Consider the following 24,936-nt stretch of genomic DNA (forward strand, 5'->3'; position numbering starts at 1 on the left):
TAGGATGCAATTTTTTGACCTCAACAATTTGTTTGATAGATTTCTCATAAAGAAAAAGTCCACCAATTAATATGCGCAATTATATAATTTAAATATGTAATTTATTATTTTTTTTTATAAAAAAATGAATCTATGCCTATATTTGTTCCTTACAAGCACTTGCCATATTCAATAAATATGGTTTTAATGAAGTGGGAATAATCCAAATTGGGGAAAACAGTGATCCATGCAGTCACGTCATGTTTCGCTGTGGTGTTTTCTTGGTTTACTTCTAGGATAACCTTGGCATTCTCAATTGGTATATTATTTTATTAAATGAAGATGTCATAAATAATGAAAGTGACATAAATTGATCAATACCTTTTCTTAAGGTTTCTAGTCAATATGTAATTATTGGATTATTAATTTGATTATGAGCTGTAATGATTTATAGTAGTTGCATATGTTGTATGATAATGATAACTTTTTTTTTTTTTGTATGATCAAGTGAGTGAATGGGAGATTTGAGCCTTTGAGGCCATTTTGCAGTTACTAACCAAAGCTGGAAAAAGTTGCTGGTGGCTAAGCTGAACGTACGACTACACTTCTTGCTCACTGTGTAGCATTTTTTTTTTGAACATTAAGTAATTTTCCAAGTAACTCCCACATTTTAACCCTTTAATTAATTTCATATAAAACACACAACTTAAGTTTTTGTCAAAACAAGAAGGTTGGTGGAACTGGAATTTGAAAATTAAATGATGATTCAAACTCTATAATGGAGATCCGTTAGAGACCAAATACTTACATATTAAACAAGAGATTTTTTTTATCCATAAGCACTTGACTAAAATAATTCATATATGCTTGATAATTCTACAGATTTTTTTTTTCATAAATTTGAGTCTCTTACTTTATGTTAAAAAAGTAGAAAAAAAAAATAGAAAATAAAAAATAATGAATTCTTATATTTAGCATGGAAAGACAAATTGTATAGAAATATTTGATTCAATAAAATTTTTCATATGAAAATTGATTTTTTTTTCATATATTTTCCTCACTAAAGTTTAATTTTTAAATATAGCCTTAGATTTTGTTAAGTTGTAGAAAATGAAATGAAATAGAAAAATTAATTTTATTTCTTAACGGTAAATTTTATTTATTTTTGTTTGATTATATTTTAAAATATTAAATTATATTTTATTATTCTACTAGAATGTTTGTTTCATCTATAAGTAGAGAGTGTTATTTTAATATAAGTATTATTTTTTGAATAATTAGCGACGAAAAATTATACATTAAACAAACATAATTACTCATTTCTATATATTTTCTTAGAAGATTATTAAAAGAAAAAACAGGAAAATTTAAAATTAACACGAAAAAATAAAATAAAATTAAAGGATGTAAACTAAACAACCAAATAAATAAAAGTAAACAAAACTATAATTATTTAATAACAGAGACTTAATTTTGTTAACAAATAAAATTTGAAAACTAATTTATCAGAAAATAAATTTAATGAAATGTATTAGATGAGGGGAAAAGATAAAATAATAGGGTTAGTATCATTTTTAATTAATTTATTTTATGTTTGTTTTTTTTTTTTTGGAAAAAGGAATTTATTTTACGTTTTATTATTTAAATTGTACCTAGCTATTTTTATTATATTACAAAATTAGATTTCAATTGATTTGTAAATTTTATGTTGTGTACTAATAAAAAATTAACACGTGTGTGCTAGCTATGCGGTTTACATTGAGTTAATAGTAGAGGTGAACTCATATAGAAGTAAATAAAAATTATATAAACAAATAATAATATAAGTTTTGGTAATACCTTAATTAACATAAGATATAATAATAATATAGTTATTTTACACCTATAGTTAAATTTTTTTATTCAACCTCTACTAATAAAATTGCATTTAATACTTTAATTATTGAACAATCTTTGTAGTGTTAATTTTTTTACTTGAAACTATATTTAATATTATAAAAATATAAGTTTGTATCAATTTCTAACATGTTATGTAAAAAAAGGTACATCCCCTCACTTACAAAAAAAAGTATGTCCCTTTCAATTTAAATTTTGCGTCTACCACTAGTTAATGGTATGAGACTAAAGTATGTCCAATGGAGTGCTAAAATAATGGTGTAGTGCTATATTTTTGTACTTTCAAAAAATTAGCTCTCTAATAGTGTGTTAAATCTTGTGATAAATTTGACGCTTACTAAAAGTTATACTAATATAACATAAGATATAATACTATGTCAAATTTAGTACATAATAAATACAGATTTTTAATTAAAGTTTTATCATTAATGATAAATTTTAATACAAAAAATTTATTACAATATTATCATTAAATTTAAACCATGGCATTTGTTAATTTTTTTGTACTAATTTTAGCACAATATTCAAACTTTACATTTGAGATGGTCTAACAGTGTAACAAAATATTGACATAAGGATCTCCTGCCAAACATTAAAAAAAAATATCTTTATATATTAAAAGTGTCTATCTAACGGCATTTTAACAGAATATACTTAAAAATAAAAGAATATTCTGTTAAATTTAACGATTAGGTTTGATCTCCCGTTAACAAACAATCTTTTAAATATTAATAATCTATTTTTAAATTAAAAAAATCATCTTAGCCACATATCTCTCTAACAAACCTATATAGGCAGAATATTAATAATTTTTTTATTTATTTTTTAAAAAAATCTTAATTTGTTTGATTCCGATGCATAATGTGATGTTATTCTTTTTAATTACTTTATTAATTTCTTTTCTATTCTAATGTGAATAAATTTTTAGCAATAGAGAGTCATCAAATTAGTCCAAGTGTTTGCACTCCATAATCTATATATCTATCTATAATATAGGTCATTACTCTTTTTTTAACATATTAATTATACAGGTATAATTATTAATTTTAATTGATGATAAAATTTAATTTTTCTATTATTCTATCATATAAGGATAACTATTTTTTTTATTGTTATTATTTTTTTCACTATGATGTTTGTAGATATTTTTTTTGACTAAATAATTATTAAATATTAAATAGATTAATTAAAAATATCTAAATCATATACCATTTAAATTTAAATTTGATTAGATTTAATTCTGTATCTACTTTCTCATTATTTGTAATTGTTCTAAATCTGATCGTGCAAACTCATATATTAATCACAATACTCCACCTTGAAACCGTTCTCTGTTTTTTTTCTTTCTTATTGGTTGGTGTTAATTCGCCCCGATGATTCAAGTGTCATGGTTTAGCAGAAATACCATTTCTATCTTTAATTTTTTCAAATATAAAGATATTTCAAATATATAAAGATATTTCAAATATAAATATTTAATTTTTTCAAAAAAAAAAAAATTGTAATCTTTAAAAATAAAATATATTTAAAATCTTAAAAAGACTAAAATCTTAAATGAAATTAGCAATACGTGGCTCGACACGTACATTCACCTAGTATATTAGCTGCCAATTTCTCTAGTCTTATTTTGTATTACCATTTATCAATTTTTCTTTGATTTAGGGAGTGTTTAGTAAACTAAACTTGGCTTAGACTTAGATTTACACTCGCACTTACAATTAGATCCCAATTTCGACCCCGACTCTAGACTCAAACCTCAAATCTCGACTTCTGGCTTAGACATTGAATTTCTATTTATTTTCTCTCTCTTCACTTAAATTAAAAAAATATAATTACGTAATAGATTTTTCTTTCTCATTTTTAAAATAAAAAAATATAGTCATCGAACATATTTTTATTTTTTCTAAATTAATATCAAAATATAAAATGATATATTTATTGTTTTAATAAAAATCTTACCAAATGCACATGGATAGATTTTTTGTTTTTGAGTGCCTCAATAGTTGAACTCACTTGTGAGAAGGTGGCAAGTAGTGGCAACCAAGCATAGGACTGGGGTGGTTTATACCCACCTAAAATTTTAATATTTAAGTTTTTTTATTTATAATTTAGTGTTTTTTTTTAACGTTAATTTTATAAATATTCTTATATCACTATTCTCTTTCTAGTATATTTCTTTGATATTATATATTCTTTTTAAAATTAATTTTTATTATATCTAACTTTTACGTTTATTTTCCTTTCTATTTTTTTTTAAACAAAATTCTTGGACCAGCATTTCGTGGCAAGTACTGTTATTAATTTAATATCGATTCTCACTTAACTTACCTTAATAAAAAATACAAAAAATTATTAACTAATTATAAAGAGTCATATTAAAATAAATTTTAATCACTTTATAATACTAAATATTTAAAAAAAAAAACATAAAAAACATAAGAAAAACGATATATATTTATTATTATTATTATTTGAACATCCACCAACCTATTTTGATTTTCAAAAATGAAAAAACCCTTAAAAACAATAAAAAAGCCTGGGAAACATAAATGAAAATTAATAAATAAATTAATCAGCAATAATATTGATCCTAAAAATAAAATAAAATAAATCTTTTCATACCTATCCTATATATTTGAGAGAAAAAAAAAATCTTTCATACCTATCCTAAATGTAAGGGAAAAAATTCTCTAATAAATTTTTTAAATCAGGAATAGATAGAAATGCACTCTGCGAGAAAAAGAAAAAAAGAAAATGAATAGGAGTGTATTCGAACTTAATATTGATGTGTCACATTTGTACTTAAGAATAATCATGGTAGTATATTTAAATTACACATATTTTTGTACAAGTCTTTACTTAAAAATTATTTATGATTCGTTCAAACAAAATATTTATGATTAAAATGAAATCTATACCATTATATACCAAATAATATAAAAAATTTTGAACAAAAATAACATATAATTTATGGGACATGATTTGGTCCCGTTATGCCAAAATAGGGAATACAATCCCTGATTGTACTGTAGCCGTTGGATTGAATTGGGGGTTGATCTAAGGGCTGGGGTTAAAGTAGGGGTAGTTAGGGGGGAAAAATGGTAACCGGTTGGTTTTTTGTATTTTAAATTAATTAATTTTTAAAAAAAACTGACACCGATTGACGTTTGATGTACGTGACAGTTACCAATTTTTGAAAATACATTAGTCTTTCCTTCTTCTTCTTCGTGGGTATAAAGAGTTAGGTTTATTTTAGGGCAGTTGTTATTTTCTTTTTCTTCTTCAAATTTTCTTCTTCTTCTTCTCATTTTCTTCTTGTTCTTCGATTTTTCTTCTTCTTCTTCCCATTTTTTTTTGTTCTTCACATTTTCTTTGGGAGAGGAAACTGTAGTACTTTCAGAGTTGGTGCACTTGGTTTTGTTTGTCTCCGGCTCCTTCTCCGAACGAGGTGGGTTTGTACAAGTAATTTTCTCATTCTTTTGCATATTGTTTGTTATTTACTTTGGATAATGTTAGATACTAGTTAGGAAGGAGGTCCTGACTGCCATTCCTCGTGATTTTTTATTTTTCAATCAATAAAGTACTAAAAAATTATATAGAAATTTGTTGGTGTTAATCTGTTTTCAGAAAAAAAAAAAGTTGTTGTTACAGTAAAACGTTGTATGTGTTCTCCTTCGTTATATTTTACATATTATTGTTATTTTTTTTTATTAAAATGGAATTTTTGTTGTAAAATATATAGTCAAAAAAGTGGAAATTTCAAAGTTATGCAGATAGAACAACTTTATTATTAATTAATTAAGGTGTTGCTTAGCAACATTCATCACCACTCATAAATTTGTTCCTCATTTTGGGGTAAATTGGATAGTAATGCATTTGTCATTCATGGAAAAAGAAAACTTAATTTGTTTCTCAGTTTGGGTTAAGTTGGATAGTAAAGTATTTGTCAAAATTGTGATGTGGTGTTCAATCCGTGTATTTGCATTGCGTATTTTTTTTTCTGTTCCATTTTTGGTTTATTGAGTAGTTTTAATCCGTTTTACAGGCCTTAAATCTGCTTATTCAAGAAGTTTTGATTCACGGGTTGCAGAAAATTGAAGGTACATTTTATGTTCCCCAATTTTACACAGTACTAGGAAGTAGTTTTGATTCGATTCATGTGTTTACCCTTTTTGTTTGTTGATTTATTGTGAAAGTGTGTTGGATTAATTTATACCCTTGCAGTGAAACAATTTTAATGAAAGAATGTAATGAAAGAAAGAAAAACAATGTAAACATTGGTATGTACAGTGTTGCTGAAAAATAATTGTTTTCGGAAATCAATTTTATTGTGAAAGTGTTTTGGATTCACGTGTTTGGTCATTCTCGTGTGTATTTTTTTTACCCTAATGTTTTGCCCTCGTCTGCCCTATATTGACCAAAAAAAAAATTGAAAGAAAGGAAAACAATGAAATGGTGATGGCTGTCATGTGTTGGGTAGTGAGTGATTTTTGTACTTTAATTAGAAGTTGTAGTTTGTATTTTCCTATTGTTATGAATTTATTTTGAAAAATTGGATGGTTTAGACAGAAGATTCATGAGTTAATGAGATACACTATTGATAAAAACTATGGCAGTTTTGTTTTTTTGTGTATATCAATTATTGGAAAAGTTATTGAAATGGTTATGACAGTTAGTAGTGAAGCATTGTTTTGTTAATTCTGATATTAAATGTTTTCCAAATGGCTTTGTACTCTGTTCATCATGAATTAAGAGGTACAAGGTACCTAGATTGGTTAAGTTTGGGGGAATTTTGTCTATTCATGTGTGTGCTTTATGTTGTTGGTTCTCACGAATTGTAGCAACTCGTTTGTACCACTTTTTGGTTATGAGAGTTAGTAGTTAAGTGTTGTTTTGTTCATTGTTTTGGTTGTGGAAGTGTTGTCGTATAATTTTTGAGTATTGGAAATCATTTAGTTGAAAAGAGTTTCACATCATTTTAATGTACTTTAATGTGTAACATGCAAGAAGCATGAAATGTGTGTTTGAAATCTGAATTTTTCCAATGCCGAATGGTTAAGTTGATTTGATGTGATTTTGGGTGATTACAATGCACGGTTTTCATTGTGTTTTGGTCAATTTTTTTTTTTTTTTATATAGTGTATTTGTTGAAATATGTAGTCCTTATTGTTTAAATTTGTTTATCTTTAATTTGGTTAGGTTCATCATACATGGCTGGGAAACGCAAAAGGAAAGGGGGAAATGAACCCGTAAAGAAGGATGTCACCCCCGAGCCGAACGATAATGCGGTTGGTTGGAGAAATTTCTTGTAAGTTTTGAATGATGGATAGTTGTTTACTCGTGTGATTGATGGTTAACATTTATTTTATTATATATTTGATTGAAATTATGTCCATATGTAGCAATGCGAACTACAAAGCCCTTCGAGCAGCTGAGAAGGGATTAACTGAGAAAGAGGTTTGATGTCGACTGTTACTTAATTTTTTTATATCAATTGTCTGTAATTGACCTAGGGTTGTTTGACGTACTTTACGATTCTTTCCATGTACTCTGTAGTTGATGTAAGTTTGCCTCATATTACAGGCTACCGACAAATTAAAAGTGCAATATAAAGGACCGACGAGGAGAAGTCTGAGTGGAGAAGCTATGACCCTAACCCTAATCCCGCTAAGAAGGCTGTGCAAACAAGGGGGAGGAAACCAAAGGCAGCTGATGCCAAGGGGAAGAAAGTGGAGGTGGATGAGGAAGAGGGTGCTCCTGATAGTGAAGAAGCATCTGTGTACGGTCGATGCTCCTTCAACCGTTTAATGAGGATTTGCAAGAACCTGAACCTGGAGCAGAAAGATGTGATCCAAAATGCTGGATTTGGATCATTCATCAGAGAGGATGCACCATACGTTGACACCCGACTAGTGAGTTGGTTAATCAAACATGTTGACCCAACCACTAGCATACTGGATTTGTATGGGAGGAAAATTCACTTATCTGCCGCGATGTTCGGAGATGTTATGGGGGTGGACGACGGAGGGGATCCTGTAGTCACCGAGGGTGATAGTGACACTCGATATCTGGAGGAGATATTGAACGTTGTCGAGTACACCGTGTCCTTGACAATGTTGGAGAAATCTTTGTTGGAGTGCGTTGAGGCAGACAGCCTATTTCTCATTAAATTTTCTTTGGTGGTCATAGGGACAGTCCTTGCGCCGAAAACGGGGGTCGATATCACTTCGGGGTACTTGCACTCCCTTAGGGTTACCAGGGACATTCGCCACAAGAACTGGGCGACTGCGGGGTTCAGGTATCTGATGAACTCAATTTTCAGATTCCGAAATAAGGCGACGAAGAATGTATCTGGCTGCACCTTATTCCTCCAGGTACATTGATTTTGTTATCTTTCAATTATGTAAATGTGTTTATTCAGTTTATAATATAATATTGTCATTTATTAGTCGAATGTATTACCAATACATTGTTTGTTTGTGACAGTTGGTGTACTTGACTCACGTGGAGTGGAACTTTGGATATGTCGACCGAACAGTGCTCCCCGTTGATTTTTGGGGTAGTAAACAATGTAAGTCCGCTTACAAATTTGTGAAAGACAATGAGGGTCCCAACAGCGACAAGGTACATCGAATTTTGGTTACAATGTGGTAAAGTGATTTCAGTTGATATTAATTATTTTGGGTTTGAAAAATTAAATTTGTTATGTTTAACAGATAACGCTCACTTCGAATCCCGTAATACTGCCCAACTACTACTCCGACTCGGAAGGAAGAAAGAGCAGTGACCACTTTGTCAGCTCTATCAACGAGTTGAAGGAGTACATCTCGAATGAGTTAAAGTCTCAGTTGAGATCATTTTCTTTGAAATTTATGGACAAAGGAGAAGGTGTAGGTGGTATTGACCAGGGAGTTGGAGGAGGATGCCGTCGCGGAAACGGGGAAGAAGGCGGAGTGCGGCTGTGCCGTGGAGGAGTCCCCGTTGAAGTCCCCGTCCGTTCGAAGACTAATGTTGTTGGTCTATCCGAAGCGAAAATGTGGTGGATTACGTAAGTACGCCTTCACTATCTGTTACAAAATCTGTTGAAGATGAAGGTGCTGCACATAAGACCTTCGACGATGAGGACTTTGATATACTCGAAGTGGCATCTTTCTGGAATAAAGGCAAAGCCCTCGTCAAATCAAAGAAGTCACAGTCGGAGAATGTGCCTTTAATTGAGGATGACTTCAACGATAAGGCGTACGAGCAATTCATTGAGTCGGGCAGAACTGTTGTCGGGCCATTCAAGACGAAGGAAGCGATCCCCCGTAACTAATATGGGTTTTACAAGTTTATTTTTAGCAACACGTTAGATCCGGGGTAAGTAAATGTTATTTTCGTATTTCTCATTATGATATACTTGTAGAAATTTTTAATAACAGTTACATTGATTACAATTGAATCAGATATGTGCTTGCGAAATTTCGAAAGTTTGAAGTGGATAGGAGGTGCATGGCATCGTTGCGACCGTTGCGAGAAGTTGAGGGATCCGTAAGTGTCAAAGTATTAAGTAAATATGTATCATTTTATTGTACATGTGTAAATCATATTTCATTTTGTTGCAGATCATTGACTGTTTTTCTATACTAATGAACAAGTACGAACGTGATAGTCGATTACCTGACCAACCTCGTGTTTGGTACATGCCCACTCGCATCTCGGTAATTGCTTTGTTTGTATGCCTTATTTTAAATTTTGTAATTCAGTTTGGTTGTAATTTCTGTTACTTGAGAAGATGAACAATGCTTTTGCAGCAAAAAACTCTCGGTTCGTTTAATGTGAAGAGGATTGCGAAAGACCGGGAGTGGTCAAAACTGTTTTACGAAGACAACTTCGAAAAATGCGTCAAGGTACTTCATCATATACACATGGTCGTTCTTAATTGTAATTTTGAAAACTGAGATATGTTAGCGATGCATATTGGTCATTGTAGTGTCGAATATCTATATGGTCTGTAATTTCAATTTATTTTTGACTTTATTGTTCCTCTATTCAATTGTAGATGTTTGTGCCGGTGTTGACTCTAGAAGGTGCACCACATTGGTTTGGTGCCGAAGTAAATATGAAGTCGAAGGTTGTCTCATTTATGGACTCCCTACACACCGCAATGAATGAGAAGTATCGTGTGGAGGCTACGAAAGAAATGGTAAACTTGCAAAGTTTCATTGTTTGATGTGAATAACTCATTCTTCATTGAATCTAACTAATTGTATACCTTTGCAGTTGTCGACGTTGGACCTTTTGTTTGAGGAGAATAGGTCGAAGAATGTGACTTTCGTGGATTTCAGAATTGACAGGAAAGATCGCGGGCTTCCTCAACAAGACAATGACCGAGATTGCGGAGTATACGTCATGAAGTACATGGACGCTGTGGCCAATGAGGAAGAAGTAGTTGATGAGGTATACCACTTTTTAAATATTTCAGAATGTACTACGCAAGTTTGATTGAGATTAACGTTGTGTAATTTAAATTTTATTCGGTGTTTTACTGTGAAGTTGATTAGAGTTAATTACATTTTCTAAGTTTTTGTTTTTGTTTCTGTATTGTGGCACAGTTTCACCCGGTTGAGGCACGTTTGGAAATCGCTGCGAGGATCATAACTGATGAACAAAATGAAATTCGTACCAAAGTGGTTGAAGATCGTAGGGCTGCACAAGGCAGCTCATTTGCATCATCCTCGGCCCCTTTGCGTAGTCCGTCTAAGTCTCCACGCGATCCTCGGTTCAGTACAGCGAAGTCTCGCAATGCAAACATGTTTCCCCCGTCAAGAGCCTCCCCTAGGCTTCAGTCTACCAAGACTAAGATTTCATATGGTGAATAGTGTGTGAAAAACACTTGTGTTATTAATAGGTTGTGTTATTAATAGGTCGTGTTATTAGTGTGTTGTGTAGTTTGGATTTGGGAGCATAGGTTGTGTTATTTGTGTGTTGTTTAGTTTGGATTTCGGAGCATTTGGATTTAGACATCTGTTTTTATTAGTTCACGTTTGGAACTGGTTATTATGTTCACAGACTTGTGTTTATTTTAGTTTTGACAATATATTAAACCATACTTAGCAAATCTTTGTACTCACACCATAACAACTCTTACAATGTACCCATACTTCAAAGTAGTTGACTGTACTTCACAGAAATTATTTAACCAGAAAACAAAGGTGACTTCTTAATTTTCTTTATTTGTTTTTTTGGTGAAGAGGTGACTTCTTCTTAATTATTTGAAGGAAATCATGTTACTTGCCTAATCTTACCAAATCTTTGTAGTCATTAAACTTTAAACCGAATTTTCCTTAAACCGTATTTTCAAAACACATGTACTATAACATTACAAATAACGACAAAGGTCACTTGTTAATTGTTTGATGTTAGTTACCAAATCTTTGTAGTCATTCAACTTTAAACTGAGTTTTGAGAACATTTAAAAAAAAAAAGATTGAAACCATACCATATCAACTCCCATTACTCTAACCAAATGTACCATTACTCTAACCAAATGTAAATAAACAATAGCCCCCTTAAATTTGGTTTTTCATAACATAGTAATGAGGAAAAATATGGAATATAGAACATTCTCATTGCGCTACTTCACATAACAAATACGAAGATGTGAATAATATATAATTTTGCAACTTCACATTGAACCCATTGACGAAATTTGCTACAGAAATTAGAAATGTAGAAAACATAAAATTTTGAGAACGTAGTGGGTACTTCATACCAAATGAAATTTTCGTCATCATCCACACGCTTCTATTAAGTTCTACACAATTAAGTTAAACAAGTTTTGAGAACATAAGACATACAAAACATTTGCATTTTGGGACAACCCATATCTTCAACGCAATATAAGTTGGACAATGATGAGAAGGCAAATAAAAATGATAAAAATTAATTTTCTAATAACATTCTCATTGCGTTTCTTATCTTCTTCGAAAATCTTGATTTGGTTTCGCAATCCAGGTGTAGCATCTGTACTTCTCTTACCATGTGATTTATCGATCCAACAAAAGTAATCACATCCTCGACTTTCATCGTTCTCCTGAGTTGAAAATAACCCTATTAGTTTATCATGGCTGCCTAAGTACAGAAAACATAAATGAGAAGTACTTTTGAATCTAAAAAGACAAAACTCTTACATAGTGTGGACATCCGAAGAATCGACGACCAGGATTTGCTCTACTACTAGAAGTCCAAACATAAGCTAGATCACCACAGTAGCAATGGGGGTGTCCCTGAAGTGAATTTCTCCAAGGCGGACCACCCCCATCGAACCCGCATGAGTCTTCTCCACCACCAGCCACCATGTGCGATGTACTATAATTTCTGAGTGAGGTGTACAATTTTTTTTTTTTTTTTCTAACTATGGTGGAGATAATGTGTGTCACTCACAAGGAAAGGGGGCACCTGTTTATATATAGGCTGTTCCAAATGAGTTAGTGGTGGGAAAATGAATTTTTTTAAAAAATTTTCTAACATTATCAATCTTGGTGCCAAAATAAACCCCAATTTCAAAACCTAATTCGTACAACATAATAGGGCATGGCTGATTGTTTCGTTGGGAAGCGTATCATGTCATGTCTCAAGCAGTCCTTTCTTTTAAAATAATATTTTAGTGTTGTGTGAATTGACAAGGTCCATCAAGTGAACAGTGTACGTCCCATATTACATTACTAAATATTTGTTAAAACCATTAAATAATATTAGTAGGGATGCCAATATTAGTAAACATTAAATATTTTAATTTACGTTGATTGAAATTTAATTTTTCACAAATGTTGCTCAAGTTTTGTTGTATTTGTGATAGTTTAATTATTGGTAATAGTCCAAATCGAAAAAACAGTACCGCATCGCACCATTTTCCGCAGTGCGAGTTCTGCGATTTTTAGTTTCGCGGTGCGACTGCGGTTTGAGAAATTGGAAAAACCGCATGTATGGATTGGTTAAAAAAAAAAGGGTTAAAAACTACACTACCGACACTGCAAACACCCGAATATATTATTACCACACTTAAAAATATAAAAATACAAACAAATACATTTATAAAAGTCTTGATTAATATTTCTTTATAATTATTTAGTTTTTTTTAATATTATATAATTATTATATATAAAAAAAAAAATAGTGTTGTCTACAGTGAACATCCTGTTACTATCAGTATCTCTGTCATGAAGCCGAAAATTACATGTTGGAATATTTTTTACAAATTTACAATTCTTCACGGGGGGTTCGTTATGGTAACACACAGTAAGTACTCAGGTTAGCATTGGTGTAGCAGAGTCACTATCCTCAGGAGGAACTCACTGAACATCCTCTCGGGCTAGGGTTCTAATGAGCGGCAGTCAACCTTTCGTAGCACTCACACTGTTACTGGGGTGTTTTCTGGTTAATGTGACTCACAGTAAGTACTCGTGTCACCATTCGTGTACCGGAGTCACTATCCTCAGGAGGAACTCACTGAACGTCCTCTCGGGCTACGGTTCTAATGAGCGGCAGTCAACCGTTCGTAGCACTCACACTGTGACTGGGGTGTTTTCTGGTTAATGCGACTCACAGTAAGTACTCAGGTTAGCATTGGTGTAGCAGAGTCACTATCCTCAGGAGGAACTCACTGAACGTCCTCTTGGGCTAGGGTTCTAATGAGCGGCAGTCAACCGCTCGTGTCACCATTCGTGTACCGGAGTCACTATCCTCACGAGGAACTCACTGAACGTCCTCTCGGGCTAGGGTTCTAATGAGCGGCAGTCAACCTTTCACAGCACGCACACTGCTACAGGCGGTGTTTTTTGGTTAAGGTAACACACAGTATGTAGTCAAGTTAGCTTTGGTGTACCGGAGTCACTATCCTCCTAAAAAACTCACTGAATCCAGTTCGAGCTAGGGTTGTACGACGCGACAGTCAACCATTCGTAGTACTGACGTTGTCACTCGCGGTGTTTACATGCGCGGTGACACAGTATGTAGTGAAGTTTGCTGTTGGGTACCGGAGTCACTCCTCTTCTAACGAACTCACCAAATCAAGTTCGACCTAGGGTTGTACATAGTGACACCGATGCAGTATGGCAGAAGTCGCACTATGAATTTAGGTTGTTTGGGCTGAGTGTGTACTCAGTTCATCATGAAGCGTACCGGATTCACTATTCTCCTGATTTTATTACTAGAGTCACTTCTTGTCTTAAACTACTATTGTATTCATAACATTATACAGTTTTGTTATTAAATATCTATATTTATATAGTATTCAAAAAATTATTGTAATCAATGGCGGAACTATGTTGCTGGGGCCATGGCCCCTCCTCACATTTTGATTTTTAAATGTATATACATATATTCATAGGCTCTCTATATTAATTGCTTTTTTTTAAATATATATTTCTTGATAGAAAATTGACTATTTCAAAACTCAAAAGCTCATAAATGGGCCAATGATTATTTATGCTTTTATACTAAAACAATTTTGTTTAGAATTGTATCAATATCGTTCTGGTAGACGTGCTATCTATTTCGGCATCTAAAAAAGTTTTGGAAAATTTTACAATACACCACTCCTTTTTAAATGAATGTATTGATGCACCATATTTGTTTTAGAATCTAAATAATTTTCTAGTCAAATTTTTTCTTATGGTCGTGTACGTTATTTCTATTTAAGATATCCTATAAAATTTTAAGAAATTTGAAAAAATTTAACACACCGAAAAATAGGATTCAAAAAGTGTGTTGCACACGTGACTATTTTATTTTATAAGCGTGTGAAATAGATTGTTTGAACACTACTTTCTATATTGTAAATTATTCCGAATTTCTCACAATTTTATAGAATATCTTAATTAACTATAACGTAAACGAATATGAATATGAAAAAAAATTACACTTCAAATTTTTTCTCAATGTCGAAATAGGTAAGGGTGCATTACTGCACCCCTTTTAAGGGGGTGCATTGTAGAATCACCCAAAAATTTTTGGTCAATTTTTTTTTTCATAATCGCATACGATGTACTTATTTAGGACCATATATAAAATTTTCAAAAAATTTTTAATAGTTTACAGTACCGAAAATAAAGCTCAAATAGTTATTTACCACACGTATAAGAAAAAACAGTCGTATATTCAACTAAATATTTAAACCTTATTTTTTACACTATATACTATTCGAAATTTTCTAAAAATTTTCAATAATTGTAATGTACGCAATTATGGAAAAATAGTTGACTAAAAGTTGTCCTGAATGCTAAAACAAATACAACCCCTTAAGGGGTATACTATAAATTTACCCTATGCTCTCAATGTACTAAATTCTTCATATTTGTCCTAAAAAAGAACAAAAAATCTTTATCCTTATGCTAAAAAAAATCAACATACTTAGGCCCCTCCTAAGACTAAGGGCTGGTTCCGCCACTGATTGTAATCTTGATTCCAACGATTGCTACGTTAATGTAATCTTACAAAAAATATTGCAATATTTACTCCAACGAATAATATTTTAATGAAATATTAAAATCGTATTTAAATAAATATTGAGTTTTCATTATTAGTAAACATCCTAATTTAATTTCTTATTCATTTGGCCACACATGTTTAATTGGACATAATATTAGGATATTTGTTGCTACATGTGATAACAATGGGAGCAACATTTACCTTATTTAAATACATAATTTTTGTTTAGCACAAGTTGAACTCAATTCAATGTTGTCACCGAGCATGCATATTGGTTCCAATTACGTCTTCCAAGGAAAAGTTAGTAGGGGGTTGGGTTTGTTGATACTACGTTTTTCAAGGGATTGAAAAAGTCAAATAAATAGCTTTAGGTTATTTGTAGCCGTACCTAGGGTTATATTATTAATTATTATTTTTAAATTTTTGTCAAGACTACACTCAACAATCACATCCACAAGTACTATATATACCCCTCTACCTCTCCTTACTCCTTCACAATTTCGTATTGTTTTCTACCCTAGAGAACTCACTCCCTATATGTAGACGTGTGTATAATATATTAAAAAAATAAATTATGTATTGTTGTTGCACCAAAGTGAAGATGTGCAAACAGAAGGATTGGTATGCACTGCAACCGTGTGTTGTAGGTGCATCAAGGGAATTTCAGCAATTCAATAAATCATCTCATAACAAATTTTGGTAATAACTCAACTCTTTATGTCTATTTATTTCAATATTATATTATTACAAATTGTTTCTTAAAAATTTTATGTATGTGGTACATGTGTATTCAGGAAATGTTGACGAAGGTTTGGGATGGGTGGACTAGGGTGGCGGGAACTACTTCCAAAACGGCCACCCAAATATGTCATCCTACCGAACCTTAACCTCCCGAGTGGACAAGGCGACCGAGGAATGAGTGTTATAATATTTGACACAACGGTGCGCCAGACTCTTGAAGAAAAGATATGCGGGAGGCGAATGTCAGCGTTTTTTACAGTCTTAGGTCAAATTGCTTCCTCATGTACAACCTACTGATTTGACCGTATATGGATTGAGGGGAAAATATTATTAAAATGTTTATTATTTTAAAATACAAAAAAGGTCTTCCTCATTTATTTAAAATTGTTTTTTAGGGTTTTGAAGGATTTGTTGTTTACTTTAAGTGTTGAAATTATTATTTTATTGTAAAAACGTACTTAGCTGAGTTTTACATAGTTATATGTCACATCATATGTACTGTTTGAGATTCTATTAACATAAGACAAAAATTAAGTTTCATTGATATTAACCCAGTGAAAATTCAAAATGTATATTTAAATGACACACATTATTTTCATTCATATTGACTTCAAAGGTTTGTATATTTAAATAAGTATTTTTTATTTTATTAAAGAAGGTAATACATCCTACACATGTCAACTGATTATTGGAAATTAGAATTCAAATACAAACTAATAACAACTTTTTCTCTCACAAATTGTACTAATTTCTTACACGTACAAACTGAACCAAACCATAACAAAACCGGTCAATAGGTTGGTTCAAATTACGTCTTCTAAGGAAAATTTATTAGTTGGTTGGGTATGTTGAAGTAACGGTTTTCAATGCATTGACAAAATCAGGTTTGTATTGGTGTCATATCACCCCATCTTTAGCCGTACTAGTTTCTATTAATTATTATTTTTTAATTTTTGAAAAGACTACACAACACAATCACATCCACAAGTACTATATATACCCCTCTACCTGTCCTTACTCCTTCACACCTCAATTTAGTATTGTTCTCTTTCCTAGAGAACTCACTCCCTTCCTGTACACATATGTGTAGGGATAATATATGAAAAAATAAATTATGTATTGTTGTTGCACCGAAGTGAAGATGTGTAAACAGAAGGATTGGTATGCAATACAACCGTGTGTTGTAGATGCATTAAGGAAATTTCAGCAATTCAATCAATCATCTCATAATAAATCTGGGTAATAACTCAACTATTTTTGTCTATTTTTTTCAATATTATATTATTACAAATTGATTCTTAGAAATTTTATGTACGTGCTACATGTATATTCAGGTAATGTTGACGAAGGGTTCGGACTGGTGGATTAGGCTGGAGGGAACTACTTGAGACGCCGCCAAATCTCCCACCCAACCGAACCTACCCAACCTCCCGTAGTCCACAAGGCCATCGGGGGATGAGTGTTATCATATTTGATACGGTAGTCGGTGCGCCAAACACTGGACCAAAATCGACACGCGGGGTGGAAAACTAAAGTCTTGAGTCAGATAAAGCATCATGTGATAATAGTACTGATATTATAGTATATCTCAATACAACCTACATTTTTCAGTGTAAAAAACATCCTAATTAATTTATTTTGGGATACAACTAAGTTATGTACAAATTTCGTTCTATTGTGTATGTCTTTGTAATCGTAAACTTAAATTTTATTTGGAATGGAAATATGTTCACTCAATATGTGCCATTGAGTTTCACTATTTCCAATAAGTTACGAACAACACTTGCAATGTCAGATTTTAAAAAATAATTCCATAATAAAATAAGTGGATGAGCTAGGGTTTTCAAAGTAGATGGTACACCCTAATGTTGTGACCTTATACGGATTAATGGTACAAAATTAGTGAAATAATGACATATAATTACTATCAAGTAATTAGTGATACCTTTGAAATTATTAATTATTATTTTTAAATTTTATTTAATTTGAAATTTGAACTCACTTCACAATTTGGGTTGGATTTTCCAAATGTCTTTTTCCAATGCATTGACAAAGTCATCTTGATTGATAGGGTGTACAGTCTAGTCAAATCAGGTTTTAAATGAAAATATTTAATATTAATTTTACCAACACGGATTCATAACATCTTAATGGTAATGGTAGTTGGGTGTTCACTTTTAATATTGGAAATTTGTAATGTTTAAATAAATATGTGAAAAATTGTAATGTGGTTCCCAAAAATTAATTAGCAAATATATTTGTGACGTATTTCAATGTACTAAGCTGGATCTCCCATATCTCAATAAGTTCAAGTTTGAAAATAACGTACATCAATATCTGTGCACAGTACGTCACACCGTAAATACAGTATGGTGCAATTATGTTTACTCAATATTTGAATTTAATGAGATAATTAGAAGTTGTTGTCAAATGTAAACTATAATTTCGTACATATTTATTCGTAAAATACTTATTTTAATACAGTTTCAACCATTTCCTATTTACGAGTTGTACTAAATTTGGACTACTACCCATTCTTAATAGTCCACATTCTTATATTGTTGGGAATTATTTCAAAATTGTCCAAATATTGTAATCTTCTTACCCAAGTATGGACTATTAATTTCCTCTAATTTTAATTTCTGCATACTCACTAAAAAAACCAATTGTTGTCTTATCAATATTTAATTTTCTGTCTACGTCCTACAGTGTACTCACTGACGTTAAATGGAATATTTCATATGCTTTAAATAACGTACGTCAGAGATGTCACAGTGTAACGTCAAATCAAATTCAAGACATGCGAGATCTCATGGGATTCCCTGATTTGAGTTAATTAAGATACTATATGCAAACACGAAACCTAGGTATATTACTTAAGGAGATTTAATATTTGTTGGGCTGTAATATAGTAATATCACATTTTTGTTATTAAAATTTGGACAAGTGAAATGTTAATAAATTATTGACTACTGAAATGAGTGGATGTCATATCACATTTTTTATTTCACCATTTAAACCATGTACTTATTATTTCAAGATGGTGATGTGACATTTTTTTTTTTACTTCAAATCGAAATTATTATTTAAATCAAAAAACCGTACGTACTATTCTTTTTAATAGAAAAATGTCACATCACATAGTACTTTTTTTATATTACTTAGATTTTGTTTGGATTTGATTCACTCTATTAACATTGGTTAACTAAATGGGTAAATTGGGATTTTTTAGATTGTCGTAAGTGGATATTACCATTGTCAAAATTTATTAACTATTAAATGGTTTAATTGGGAAAAAAAAATCCATTATTAAATTACATGAACCGAATTACGTGTACATCAACCCACCAAACCACTATATAAGTAAAGGTTAGGTTTTACAAACTAAGCATTTATTTTGAAACCCCGTTTTACTATTTCCTAAATCAAATGGACCCTTACCAAAACTTCAACCCTTTTGAAACAAGTCCTCCAAAATCCCCACCGCATCCTTTCTCTTCCACAAGACCCGTAGGTACACCGTCACGGAGTCCAAGACTCCGTTCAGCCTCCATGTCAGGATGTCCAAACTGTGCAAGGCTGGAGTCTGTTCTCCACGAACACGAAAAGCTGACAAGGAAGGCTCATTCACGAGCCACGGAGGCCAAGCAGAGTCGTACAACCGGCGGAACACCTGTACCATACAGCCCACTTCATGCAAGAAGCCAACACTTCAAGACAAAAATTAGAGGGTATCATGGATGACATTCTCGACTACACCGAGGTGTCCATACCCCACTACCCACTTCATGTAAAACAAGAATCACCAATCACTACTCCAAGAGAAACTCCTTCACGACCAAAGTCCCCGTTCAGAGACAATAGCCCTCCGTCTCAACGGAAGTTCCCTCAAGTTATAGAACTTGATTGAACATCCGTTCGGTTTCAATCGTGGTATTTTATATATATGTAGTGTACTTTTGTTACAACTCATCTCATATGGCCGTTCTATCAACTTTTTGTTAGGCCATTTAATGAGATTGAAGAACTTACCTCCATTATATATATAGTTGTGTGTAACTCTACTATATTATTTTAAGTCTATTTTGTTTCTGTTTGCAGTTGTGATTTCACAATGATTCACTTCACTTTTAATTCCACAATTAATTAATGAGGAAAGTGACATTAATACTGCAAAATAAACCGAAGTACAGATTTCATAACAAATACTGATAGTACATTATAGCATCAAAATATAAAATAACATAACTTGGACACTAACACAAAGCATCATTTACTGTTTTTTGGAGAAGTATCCACTCCTTCTTTGTCCCCAACTTCTACATCATCTCCATTTCGGTCCTCACCTTTGTCAGTCGAATCTTTCACGTTGTCCTGTTCGGGTGATTTATTTGCACCAGAGCATTCACCCTCATCAAACAGTGAGGAAACAGAATTAAGGATAGCCTCTTCATCATTATCATCATCAGAATCCCACATGCAGGGAAACTCATTAACACAAAGAAAGTTCTCTAACTTGCTGCCCATTGAAGCATTGTCCCGTCTCTCCATGTAGACATAAAGTAGAGAAAGCTTCTATGAAAGATTCATAACGAATTATTTTTATGGACGCATCAGAATTAGTGTTTTTGCTTACAGCGTCTTCGTACCTGCTATAGATACCTTCATTTGGTCCATTGAAAATAACCCAGTGTGGACCTGAACTCATACTTGATATATGTAATGCTAATAACTAAATTACAAGTTAATTTCTCTATAAACTTGAGGCTGGATTGGAAAACGTCTCAAGTGTGTTATATAAGTCGTGGAGAATAACCCTATAGTACGTTTTTTAGTTAGCTGTACTCTACTGGGATGTACTCCATTGGGCACATCTGATGTGTCAAAAGAGGGGTGGTTAAATTTCTGAATTACACAGTTAAATACACGTGTAGGCGTACGTAGTATGGTCAAATGTCAACATTATTCATCAATCCCGTTTTCCCGTAAAACCTAATGTACTACGCATCGTTCTAACGTACAACGACGGTTTAATTCATAAGAAGATGTAGGTGAAGGGCCCATTAATATCAGCCCAACATATATAAATGCCCAACATATATAAATGGGAGAAACTACCCATTCTACTAAAAAATGTCATCAATTCATACAAAAAGAAAAACATCCTTACTTTTCAATCTTTATTCTCCACAAATACAAAAATGTACTATTACTTTTATCCTGACGTACGAAGTGGTTTAATTCATTAAAAAAGGTTGGTAAAGGCCCATTCATATAAGCCCAACAATTTTAAATGTTACCACCAACCCATACAACTCAACAAAATATCTAAACCCAAAAATCATACAATAACATTATTTTCCAATTAATTTATTCAAAAGTAAATGTAATTGTACTATTTTACTGTTCAAAAGTACGAAGAGAGTGGAATAGAGTTTCCAATATTTGAAAGGCCCATTAATATCAGCCCAACACACTTAAATGTGATCACCAACCCATATTACTCTACAATCTGAGGCATTCAATCTCATAAAATCTAATTTAAATCGACTCACCACTATCTTTCCCTTACTCTTCATCTCTAATTCTTGGATATCAATAACAATCGAACACTGTAACTCCACTCCATCACATTAACGTCGAAGGAACAATTGGTTACTTATCAGTAAGTCCTTTTTTTTTATCTTTCTCGAAAACCATTCCTTACCTATTAACTTTATCATTTAATTCGTTAATTCAAACAGATACAATATGGAGGCCGAGTCTCAAGCAGAGAACATGAATGAGGAACAAACCTACGAATGGGAAAGCATAACAACAGAGCTAAACATCACAAAACCAGTGAATGAGATTCAAATATGTGACGTCCTAGGCAAGAGTCTCGACAAACTGGGAAAATGGGAAGCATTCTACGAAATGTATGCGAAACGGATGGGTTTCGGCACAAGAAAAGATGATGTACGACGTTCTCACGGAGTCATCGTAATGCGCAGGTGGGTTTGTTGTTCCGAGGGTTACAAAAGAATCACAATAACGGAAACACAAAGAAAAAAGAGACCTCATGATGTCACTAGAACCGGATGTCAGGCAGCATTACGTATTTTACTCACACAACCGTCTAACACTTGGAAATGCAAAGAGTTCAGCACAATACACAATCACGACCTCGCTTCATCAAGTGAGGTACAATTTTTGAGATCATACCGAGTAGTGTCCGATGGCTTGCTTGCCCAAGTTAGGTCGATGAACTCAGTTGGAATTAAAACTGCCAACATAATGTCTCATGTTGCTTTGCAAAGTGGAGGTTACGAGAGAATGCCATGTCAACTTCGAGATGTCTACAACAGGGTTGCTGGTGCCAAGCGAGAAGAAAAGATAGAGACGGACTCGGAAGGAGCGTTGGGATTTCTTGATTGTCTCGCAGAGAGGGATCCAAATTTCTTCGTTGTATATCAGGTGGACGAGGAGAATCGATTGGCTAACTTATTTTGGGCAGATGGAAACTCACGTGTCGACTATGTGGCTTTTGGGGATGTACTAGGGTTTGATACCACCTACATGACAAATGAGTACAATAAGCCTCTCACTGTTCTCATTGGCGTAAACCACCATTTCAACACATGCATCTTCGGGTTCGCTCTACTCCTCCACGAGAAGCTTCCATCCTATCGTTGGCTACTTCAAAAATTTCTCGAATGCCATGGAGATAAGAAGCCAAATGTTGTAGTTACTGACCAAGATGTGGCCATGAAACAGGCCATCATGGAACACATGCCTGATGTGACACACCGTCTATGTGCTTGGCATCTCAATACAAATGCTTCCAAAAAGGTTAAAGATCCGATCTTCTTGAAAATATTTAAAGATCTAATGTACAACTACTACGAGGAGGAGGATTTCGAAGCAAGATGGTTAGACGTCGTCGAAACCCAACAACTAACAGATAATGAATGGTGCCAAACAACATTCGACACAAGAAAACAAGGCGTAAACTTATTTAAGGGGTTCATTCGTTGCGTGAATGAGAACCACACAACGTTGCGAATCGATCAACTCGGCCTAAAAAAATTTTTAGAGAAGAATTATTGCTTGCGTGAGTTCGTAACAACCATAGATATGACAGTCTCAAAGCTCAGACACAACGAGACTGCAAATGACTTCAAAAGCAGATGCAGTCGACCTCACCCCCCTAATCCTACATGCTTGGCCACGTACTACAACCAATGTGCTGAATTCTACACAAGAACTATGTACCACAAGGTTGCTGAGCAGCTTGATTTAGAGAATAATTATTTTGTCATAAGTGAGGAGCAAGAAGGAGAGTGGCAGATATACACCATTGGAAAGTTTCAAAGATCCGGAAGTCCGATACCGAGTTCATTACTGTGAAGGCCAACGAGCACTACACTGTAGCTGCATTCTATATGAAAGTCAGGGGTACCCTTGTAGACATTTATGGGCTACAATGAAAAGATTAAACATCAGAAGAATACCTAATACTCTTCTCATGAAGCGATGGAGCAAATCCGCGAAGACAAATCTCCACCTACATTTTAACCCCCCGGCCCAAGAACAACAACACATTTATGAGATGGCTAGGTTTGGATCTCTCAGCTCATTAACTTATAACTTGACTTTCTATGCAGCAAAAACAGAGGATTCGTTCACGCGTGCAAAGGAAGAGATTGAACTAGCTAACTCTAATGTTCAAGGAAGAATTTGAGATGAGTTCCAATCCGGAAGGACGTACGCCACAACCCGGAAGATATCGTAACAACCCCAACATTATTAAAGACCCCGAAGTTGTGAGAACAAAGTGGTACGGGAAATCCAAGGGAAGGACCGAACGGGAGCGGATCCCAAGAAACTCAAGACATTGTCGCATTTGTCGCTCATCGTGCCATGATTATCGGCGGTGCCCAAACCGTCACCGAACATCGGATCTCGGGGCAACAGTCAGCACACAATCAACCAACAACTGACTCATTCAATGAACACTCCAACGCGTATTTCCCTGAACCGCCTTCCACCACACAAGAATCATACTATGGTCATTCATATATATAACTAGCTATTTTTAACCGTTGATGTTTTAAGGTTTATGACTCTAGTTATTGCTTCAAAAACTCTACATTTATATACTTCATGTTATGTTTGCCGTGTTTAAGGTATTTATCTCAACAAATCTCAAATTTATAATTAATGAACAAATGAATTATTTTACCCAAGAAAATTCAATCTTATAAGGTCAAAAATTTCCATAGTAATTAATTTTTTTTATACACAATAATAAAAATAAAAATAATACACCAACGTAAAACTCAATATATACCAACACATAATTTCATAATTTATAACAAATTATTCTTAACAATGTACTACGAACAAATATGAATGTACTCTGTACGTGATATTTTGTACTCGGTACGTGATATTTTGTACACTAATTTTACTAAACAGCATGCATAAACAATTAATGTACTCGGTACGTGATATTATGTACTCAACTACAATTCCAAAATTACATACATGATGTAAAATACCAAAATAACCCCACTCCGACAACATGGACCCACTGCCTACAGTATATTTGTACAATTAACTGCCACGAACAGTAAAGCTGTTGTACTTTTTTTTACTTTAACTGACGTGAACAGTAATTAAATTGTACCTTTTTATTTTTTAATTAAAAATACAAATTTACAACCGGTTACCAAACCTAGAATAACCGGTTGCCAACTTAAATAAATAATTAAAAAATATAACTATTCTAACGTGGGACCTACCTGCCGTACACGGATTCCAATCCGTGTTTTGCACATTTGGGCACAAAATCGGCTGCCTATAATT

General features: G+C 32.9%; 4 protein-coding genes and 1 long non-coding RNA gene across 7 annotated transcripts; 4 read left to right on the plus strand and 1 right to left on the minus strand.

The window, feature by feature from the left end:
- The first annotated feature begins 5,035 nt into the window (after window positions 1–5,035).
- LOC133033470 (uncharacterized) lies at window positions 5,036–7,483 on the plus strand. Of its 2 annotated transcripts, none has more exons than XR_009685616.1 (3): window positions 5,036–5,337; window positions 5,921–5,975; window positions 7,075–7,483. It is a non-coding gene; the product is annotated as an uncharacterized LOC133033470 (long non-coding RNA). The 2 variants fall into 2 exon arrangements; XR_009685617.1 differs by having other exon boundaries at window positions 5,036–5,323.
- A 14-nt stretch (window positions 7,484–7,497) lies between these two features.
- LOC133033471 (uncharacterized) lies at window positions 7,498–8,774 on the plus strand. Its single transcript, XM_061108217.1, has 2 exons — window positions 7,498–8,249; window positions 8,362–8,774. The coding sequence occupies exons 1-2, from the start codon at window positions 7,683–7,685 to the stop codon at window positions 8,527–8,529; spliced, it is 735 nt and encodes a 244-aa protein (XP_060964200.1). The 5' UTR covers window positions 7,498–7,682; the 3' UTR covers window positions 8,530–8,774.
- A 157-nt stretch (window positions 8,775–8,931) lies between these two features.
- LOC133033475 (uncharacterized) lies at window positions 8,932–10,975 on the plus strand. 2 transcript variants are annotated; one of them, XM_061108230.1, is made up of 7 exons: window positions 8,932–9,234; window positions 9,321–9,405; window positions 9,480–9,575; window positions 9,669–9,764; window positions 9,917–10,060; window positions 10,138–10,314; window positions 10,470–10,975. In XM_061108230.1, exons 2-7 carry the CDS (start codon window positions 9,367–9,369, stop codon window positions 10,734–10,736), a joined length of 819 nt encoding a protein of 272 aa, XP_060964213.1. In that variant the 5' UTR covers window positions 8,932–9,234; window positions 9,321–9,366; the 3' UTR covers window positions 10,737–10,975. The 2 variants fall into 2 exon arrangements, with proteins under 2 accessions (XP_060964213.1, XP_060964212.1); XM_061108229.1 differs by having other exon boundaries at window positions 8,932–9,405.
- A 718-nt stretch (window positions 10,976–11,693) lies between these two features.
- LOC133033476 (uncharacterized) lies at window positions 11,694–12,553 on the minus strand. The gene is made up of 2 exons (XM_061108231.1): window positions 12,048–12,553; window positions 11,694–11,950 (listed from the first exon to the last, which is right to left on the minus strand). The coding sequence occupies exons 1-2, from the start codon at window positions 12,213–12,215 to the stop codon at window positions 11,747–11,749; spliced, it is 372 nt and encodes a 123-aa protein (XP_060964214.1). The 5' UTR covers window positions 12,216–12,553; the 3' UTR covers window positions 11,694–11,746.
- A 9,284-nt stretch (window positions 12,554–21,837) lies between these two features.
- Window positions 21,838–23,475, plus strand: LOC115723733 (protein FAR1-RELATED SEQUENCE 5-like). The gene has a single exon (XM_030653209.2). It carries the CDS (start codon window positions 21,838–21,840, stop codon window positions 23,473–23,475), a length of 1,638 nt encoding a protein of 545 aa, XP_030509069.2.
- Window positions 23,476–24,936: the final 1,461 nt, after the last annotated feature.

The sequence above is a fragment of the Cannabis sativa genome, chromosome 1, assembly GCF_029168945.1.
Source record: "Cannabis sativa cultivar Pink pepper isolate KNU-18-1 chromosome 1, ASM2916894v1, whole genome shotgun sequence".
NCBI classification, from domain to species: domain Eukaryota; kingdom Viridiplantae; phylum Streptophyta; class Magnoliopsida; order Rosales; family Cannabaceae; genus Cannabis; species Cannabis sativa.